This window comes from Cajanus cajan, chromosome 5 (genome assembly GCF_000230855.2).
Source record: "Cajanus cajan strain Asha chromosome 5, NIPB_CcT2T_4, whole genome shotgun sequence".
NCBI classification, from domain to species: Eukaryota; Viridiplantae; Streptophyta; class Magnoliopsida; order Fabales; family Fabaceae; genus Cajanus; species Cajanus cajan.
Genome location: NC_138521.1, coordinates 49,597,191 through 49,605,534, shown reverse-complemented (window position 1 = coordinate 49,605,534; position 8,344 = coordinate 49,597,191). Strand labels below are relative to the sequence as shown.

The 8,344-nt window shown below is 37.3% G+C and overlaps 1 protein-coding gene across 1 annotated transcript; it reads left to right on the top strand.

Annotated features, from left to right (window-relative positions):
* The first annotated feature begins 4,449 nt into the window (after positions 1 to 4,449).
* Positions 4,450 to 7,633, top strand: LOC109792870 (putative LRR receptor-like serine/threonine-protein kinase At4g37250). The gene is made up of 2 exons (XM_020352324.3): positions 4,450 to 6,426; positions 6,765 to 7,633. The coding sequence occupies exons 1-2, from the start codon at positions 4,833 to 4,835 to the stop codon at positions 7,445 to 7,447; spliced, it is 2,277 nt and encodes a 758-aa protein (XP_020207913.2). The 5' UTR covers positions 4,450 to 4,832; the 3' UTR covers positions 7,448 to 7,633.
* Positions 7,634 to 8,344: the final 711 nt, after the last annotated feature.

Below are 8,344 nucleotides of genomic sequence, written 5' to 3'. Positions count from 1 at the left end.
ATTAAAAATAGTTTATAAATATTTTTTCTCTTTAACTTACTGAAATATTTTTTTATTAACAAAATTATGACGATTCAACGAGTATCAAAACAAATATCTTAAATACGATAACCTTAGTGATAATAACGAATTTATAGAACAAATATATACGAAAAGTTACCTTAACACACTCGGTGATAGTTCGACATATTAATTCTTGACATGATCACTAATAATAACTATCCATAGTATTTGGACCCTTTGAAGCTTTGGTTGATCATAACTATGTTGATCGATCCCGAGACAATCGGTTGGAGACTAATTTACTAAATATATTGAACAACCATCCTATATCTATTAACTTTTTTTTTCGTACATCTATTAACTCATTTTAACAATACATGTTAAAAATATAGGTGATAGAACATAAGAAGAGAGGAAAATCAAAGATAATGATATTTAAACAGATAAAGATAATCGGTAATTCATACATCGGGAAGCAACTCAAATGATAAAAAGATAGATAAATCAAAAAATAATGGTCAGTCCAAATTGTCATGAATAAGAGATAAAAAATATTAAAAACAGTTTGAAACATCTATCGACCCATTAAAAATTTGACACTTCTCAATGATTATATCATGAAATAATTATTTAATTTAATATTTTATAATTTAAATTATATTATATTGTATTTTTACTTATTTTATTTTTGTTAATCTACAATGTTGGTTTTTTTTTATTTTAAAATAAAGACATATAATATCTTTAATTTTAAAAATATAGGATTTTAACTTACTTTTCAAATTAAAATCTATTAATCGTTAAATTTTGATATTTATTTATACTTAAGTGATGTAATATTTAATAATATGACATTTAAAAATAAAAAAATCAAAAAACAAAATCATATAAATAAGATTTATTAATAAACAAATATTAATCATTCATTAAAATAGATACAAATAAATATTTTTTGTATGTTATTATTTTTCTTATTTTTATATATCAAATATTATGTCATTTAAGTGTTTAGGATAAGGTAAAAATTAAACAATTAATGTACATCAAATTAATGAAAAAATCAAAATTTCATATTTTAAAAAATATAGAGACTAAATGTATCTATTTTAAAATAAATGGACCAAAACTTTGGATCAACAAAAATAGAAAAATAAAAGTACAATTTATTTTTAAATCAACTTTTTATAATTCACAACAAATTTCAACTAGTTGTTTAGAATGATATAACATTTCTCAAATACTAAAATGAAAAAGTTAAGTAACTATATAATGGGCAAGCTAAGTAAACATGACTAAATTTTTACTCATTATCATACACTTGTGTTCTGGTCAGAACTACCCTAACTTCTATAAAAAAAAAATTATTTTAAAAAAAATGCCAATGTAGTTAACTCCCAAATTTATAATAGACGAATCGCACGGTACCCCGGTGGTGAATGGTGATTTATAATATTGTTCTGATGCTCGGCCATGTGCAGGCTTCATGTGCAAGCATCTGTGTCGGAATTCTGGGAGTTACAATTAATGATTATTATTATTTAACTAGTAGGCCATTGGCACTGGCTAACCAAAATGTCGTTCATAATTGATCACACTACAAAATCTTTACACCTTATAATAATTTGGATTCAGTTATTTTTTTTCTCCCAATAATCTAATGACCTATATCTTTTATTTAACTTGATCAGACCTCCGAAGTAAAAAAATGCATATATTCCCTACTTAGATTATGCATGCATGTGTGAATCAAGTTGTACAAATCTGAATTAACGTTAGACAAATTAAAGCACGACAAATTGCCAGTGAGAAACAAACCTTAATCAACCTGGTAAGGACTTGAATCCAAGTGTCCCATGACACATTGTTTAATATTTGTTTGACACTGGACCAAGTCATGCCATGCCTTCCCATTCACGGGGTCGACTCCGCTTACCGAAGCTCAACTGCTGAAACCACCTCTTCAATTAATATTGCTTCCACTCATCTCTTTTGCCTTTCTTCACAAGTTTTTAACCCTAGCTACTTGCTTCATTGATTTTCGTTCACTTTAGCCTAGTCAAACTAATTAATCTTCTCTCTCTCTCTCTACATTATCTGTTAAAAATGCTTGGTTGCTGATCAACTGAGCAAAATGTCAAGAGGTTTAACTTATTAGAGAAGGAAAGGAGAAACACGATCCGTTCATTGGGGGAAGCAAAGATGGGATAAGACTAATTGTGAGTTCAAAGAAACAGCCACATTCTGTTCTACTCTATTCGATGTTGATGAAATCAAAGGTAAAAACAAACATTATGTAGTGCTAGGCGCCACTGAGCAAAGTGTTACATTCGCTCAATGAATAGTCAAATTTCTTTTTGGCCCTTAATCATTGTACACCAACTTAAAGGCATAGGGGGCAGAATCTTTTCACAAAGTCTGATATCGTCTACAAAATGTCTTAAATGAAAGAATGAAGGAATGACATGGACATCACTACATTTCACCTCTAAAATTTTGTATCTGCAAGCCCTTTTTTATTCCCTTTTAAATTTTTTTTGTTTTTTTTATTAATATTGAGTTGGTTAATTAGCATTAATGTACATGTTACTTTCATTTAATTCCTATTTATTAGTATGGAGTTAGTTTACTAACCTTTGTTTTGAAAATTCCTATTTTGGATGAGGGTTGGTTGATCTTTAAGCATATATGTATACATGTTACTTTCATTTAATTCGTTGTTTAGTAGAGTACTATGGACGCTAATTTTAGTTAACATGCAATCACAATCGTAATTAACCGTTGGTTTGGTCTATCTTAAATCATCTATCGAGCGTCCATAGTCCATTCTTTCTTGAAGCATTAACTTTTTGGTGATCTCCCTCGAACAGCCATGGCCCCAACCTTCTCCTTTCTAGTAGCTCTTGGCATCTTTTTCTATATGGGAAGAGAATATGTATTAAAGAAAAGCAAGATGTATCTGCTTTAAGAGTCCTTTTAACCTTTTATCCCTAGCAAAGAATAAAAAGGGTTGATCTTAATGAAAAATAATTAAAGGGGCTTTTACTATTAATAGAGCCAGAAAGTAAAAGTATCACAAACTTTAGTCTAGATCATGTTTGCAATTGAATTTTCCACCATATAAAGCAGGTATCGGACCTTTTGAATCTTGGGTTTGATCAATTTTTAAAAGGGTAATTAATTGGCTCCTTTCGTACCTTTTTGGATTTTTAAATATTAGGTCAGTAAAGCTGCCACGAAATATTAAAAAAAAAAAAAAATCAGGAGCCAAGCTAATAAAGAATAAGACTAAAGTGCAGGTGATAATGCGTTCCCATGTGTGAGCTGAAACCTGATCAATGTTTAGTTCCTCAAGTCTGAAACGGATGTACTAGGCAAGACGAAAATTGTTACCTAAAATTCGGGGTGGTGCTACCTTGCAATGGCAAATAATCTAATGGAGAATCTACAGTATCTGCATTGTTGCATAAAAGATGTAAACGGACAGAATTGAGGGTCCGTTTGATTTTTGTCCACCGTCAAAATAAGGATACCTTTTTGCTCAGAGTCCTTGCACTAAAGAATTGTTTTCGAGAGCAATCTCATCAAGGTTACAGATTACAATTTCTGTTTAGTTTCATATTTAAGATAAAAATCACGTTAAAATTAATGAAAAATAACTAATAATTGTTATTTTTATCGATCTTCCTTCTAGTGAAATTGATGTGAATCTGTTCGTCGTACAACTATAAGAAAAAACAAGACGGTTCCGACGGTGATTAGATATGGTACTATGTATTTATTGTCCCCATTGCTAATTAATGGGTCCATATCTTCTGGCGGTAATGAAATTCAATGTGGCCTGGTCCTTAATATGTTCATACATGCCATGACACACACCTATTATTATTCGTGAGCGCCAGTCAAATTACAAATTGAGGACACTGAATTGAGATCAGATTTTTTTTTCTTTTTTCACTTCAATTAATTATTCCAATAATGACGTTTCGACGGGATAGTAGAATTACGTTTGGGACCCCCTTCAATAATGGCATGACACACAGCTACATGTTAAGCCGATGCATAAATTATGACATAGAAGAGAGATACTGTTGTTGTTTATGTTCCTCCTTTTAAAAACATTTCCTCGTTGGTTCTCAATCTTTCCCCTTCCCTGTTCCTTCGCGAAGGTGAAAATAATGGCATCCAATCCAACTACTGAGGGTGACGGGGAATATCGATTTCGATTGGCGTAGAATTTTATTAATTTTTCACTCCCCTTATAATTAATAGGAAATGAGAAGAAAACAAATGACAGCTTGTGCATTTAGCAGCCATAAATAGTAGTAGCCAATATTTTTATTCTTAGTTTTAATTTAAGAGTAGTAATATTAAAGAATAGGCAAAGACATAATTATATTGACACAGGGATTCGATCATTGGAAGTCAATCAGCGAAACACCACTAGAGATCACATATTTTCTAACTTCATCTGCGTGTCTAGTAGTCGTCGAAAAGATGCTATACACGCATCACTTTTACAAGTAGAGTACTAGGAAGAGAGAGAGAGAGAGAGAAGAGAAGCTGTTAAGTAATTAACTATTTCGAGCTCAACCATAAATTATAGCAGCACAGAGAGCATATTTGTAAGTGGTTCGGTTTTTGGTGAGCTGTTTATGTCTTGCATCATTTTCCCCCAAAATATTCATTTTATTTTTTATTTTTTATTTTTTTGTATATCCCATCCACATGGCCCTATGTCCCATAACCCATTGCAATAAATCCCCGTTACCCCTTTCCCTCCTCTTTCTCCCTCCGTTCTGACCCTCAGCGATGTGGGATTACTGTGTGAAATGATGAGTCTCCTCTTTCGAGCTTTGATCATTTCATTGGCTCTTGTCGTCACTGTAAACCCATGTTGCGCCCTAACTAGAGACGGTGTGCTGTTGCTCTCTTTCAAGTACGCTGTGCTGAACGACCCACTTAACGTCCTCGCCAACTGGAACTACACTGACGAGTCCCCGTGTTCGTGGAACGGAGTGTCGTGTTCAACAAACGGCACGGAGTTCCGCGTGACTTCGTTGTCGCTTCCGAATTCTCAGCTTCTGGGTTCGATCCCCTCCGATCTGGGCTCCATCCAACACCTTCAAATTCTCGACCTTTCCAACAACTCCCTCAACGGCTCTCTCCCAGCCTCGCTCTCCCAAGCCTCCGAGCTTCGCTTCCTCAACCTCTCCAACAACCTCATAACGGGGGAGCTTCCGGACTCCTTAACGGAGCTTCGGAGCCTCCAGTGTCTTAACCTCTCCGACAATGCCTTCGCGGGAAAGCTTCCCAACGCTTTCTCCGACATGCAAAACCTAACTTCCGCTTCGTTTAAAAACAATTACTTCTCCGGCTTTCTCCCCACCCATTTGAGAACGTTGCAGGTTCTCGATCTCTCCTCCAACCTCTTGAACGGGACCCTCCCCGCGGATTTCGGCGGCGACGCCTTCCGTTACCTCAACATCTCCTACAACAGATTCTCCGGCGACATCCCGACGGAGTTCGCCGCGAGGATTCCGGAGAACGCCACCGTGGATCTCTCCTTCAACAACCTCACCGGCGAGGTGCCTGACTCCGCGGTGTTTTTGAATCAGAACTCGAAATCGTTCTCTGGGAACGTTAACCTGTGTGGAGAACCAACCAAGAATAATTGTCCTATTCCTTCTTCTCCGTCGGTGGAACCGAAAGTGTCGTCTCCTATATCTCCTCCAGCGATCGCCGCGATCCCGAAGACTTTTGATTCGCCGGCGGGGGAGAAAGAAAGCGGTCTCCGGCGAGGAACGGTGATAGGAATCGTGGTGGGAGATGTGATCGGCGTTGGAGTGTTGGCGATGTTGTTTGTGTACGTGTACCGGATGAAGAAAAAGAAGGACGCGGAGGGTGCGGCGAAGAACGAAGCGAGCGTGAGAAGGAGTGGGAGTGAGAGTTCGTCAACCTCGGAGTCGAGAGGGTTTACGAGGTGGTCGTGTTTGAGGAACAGAGTTGAAGAAGAAGAGGGTTCGGAGACAACAAGGTCTTCGGAGAGTGACGTGGAGGGTGGTGGCACGCAAGAGAACCAGAACCATAATAAAGCAGAGGGCAAAACGGGAACTCTTGTGACCGTGGACGGTGAACGACAACTTGAAGTCGAAACGCTGCTGAAGGCTTCGGCGTACATATTGGGCGCCACGGGGTCGAGCATAATGTACAAGGCTGTGCTGGAAGACGGCACGTCGTTGGCGGTTCGCAGAATCGGCGAGAGTGGCGTGGAGCGTTTCAAGGACTTCGAAAACCAGGTTCGGGTTATCGCTAAACTGGTTCACCCTAACCTCGTTCGCGTTCGTGGCTTCTACTGGGGTCACGACGAGAAGCTCATCATCTATGATTTCGTTCCAAACGGTTGCCTCGCCAATGTTCGTTACAGTAAGTCCCTTCTCGTGCACGTTAGCATAGTCATTTTCATTTCGCTAAACTGCGCTAGATATATAATTTTGACAATGACGGTGGAGTAGTTGCAACTGAGCCCTTTACTTTAATGCATCTATAGTCAACCATGTCCAGATAGCGATACGCGTGCCCATAATTGGAAACACCAAATATGCCCATTGTTTCCTCTCTCGTCACTCTCTTCTCGTGTCCTTTCAAAATAGGACCATTTAATTTAATTCTGCTTTTCTAAATTTTTAATTTTATAACTTTGGTCAATGTTACTGTGATGATGATGATGATGAACAAGTAAAAGTGGTGTGGTTGGAATGTAGGGAAGGTGGGGTCCTCGCCGAGTCATTTACCGTGGGAAATCCGGCTCAAGATAGCCAAAGGGGTGGCACGTGGGCTGACTTACCTCCACGAGAAGAAGCACGTGCATGGAAACTTGAAGCCTAGCAATATTCTACTGGGCAACGACATGGAGCCCAAGATTGGAGACTTTGGGCTTGAGAGGATTGTCACGGGTGACACCAGTTATAAGGCTGGCGGGTCCGCGCGTATTTTTGGGAGCAAGAGATCCACGGTGTCCAGAGATAGTTTCCAAGACGTTACGTTTGGGCCAAGCCCGAGCCCGAGCCCGAGCTCAATAAGCGGGGTGTCTCCTTACCATGCTCCCGAGTCGCTCAGGAACCTGAAGCCTCACCCGAAGTGGGATGTGTACTCCTTCGGGGTCATGTTTCTGGAGCTGCTAACGGGGAAGATTGTGGTTTTAGATGATATGGGCCAAGGGCCTGGGCTTTTGGCTGAGGATAAGAACCGGGCCTTGCGCATGGTTGATATGGCTATCCGGGCTGACATGGAGGGTAGGGAGGAGGCCTTGTTGACCTACTTCAAGCTAGGGTATAGTTGTGTGTCTGGGGTTCCACAGAAAAGGCCTCCAATGAAAGAGGTGCTACAAGTTCTTGAAAAGATCTCATCCTCGTCTTCCTCGTCCTCGTATTATTATAGCGTCTAAACCATGACACACTGGTTTTGTAGAAAGAAAAGAAGGAGAAAAAAAAATGTACTTATGATTGACTAATAGGTTTTTGTGTTTGATTCAATATTGTGTGTTGTAATTGTGCCAAGTCCATTGACTATTTCTCTGTTGATTCATTTGCTAATTAATTTTCAACGAATAGATAGATTCTATCTTGATTCCTTTTTCGACTCCCACTGAAATCCTTTTATTTATTATTTATTCTCTTATGATGGATCTTCCGAACCGAAATTCTTGCAACTTATAAGAAATGAATCACTCAATATGGCCGAATATGAACCAAACAAAAAGTGTACAAGTTTTAATAAAGAAGAAATTTTCACACGTCAGCTGAATTCTTTATATTCAATTAAATCCAGTTTATTAATTTTCTGTTCTTATTTTATTTAACCGGTTTTGTTAAGCTATTATTTAAGCATGAAAAATTAACAATGTTAACATTAGTTAACGTTTATTTTGTTTTGTTTTATTTTGACAGCAACAAAATCAGTACAATTCCATTGCAATAAGATTTTGAATGCAAGGACATAAAGGAAAGATACAAGAGTATGCATAATTGACAGAATTCTTAGCTAAAGTGTGAGCCATAATATCGCTTATCTTCTCACAAATTGAATAGTGTAACTAAGATTAACTATCTCCTCTGCACTATAAATCTGATTAACAATAATCTTGCGATATGACTCCACTATGACAGAGTCAGAGAGTGCATACTTGGAATTTGGGTTATTGAAATTTAAAACAAACTCATACGTCTGGTTCATAGAGATGAATATAATTAGAATTAGTACAAGATTTCTATCTAATGATTTAATTTATCATATGTTGTATAAGATTCCCAATCCTCAATTAAATGAATTCAATGCAAATCAC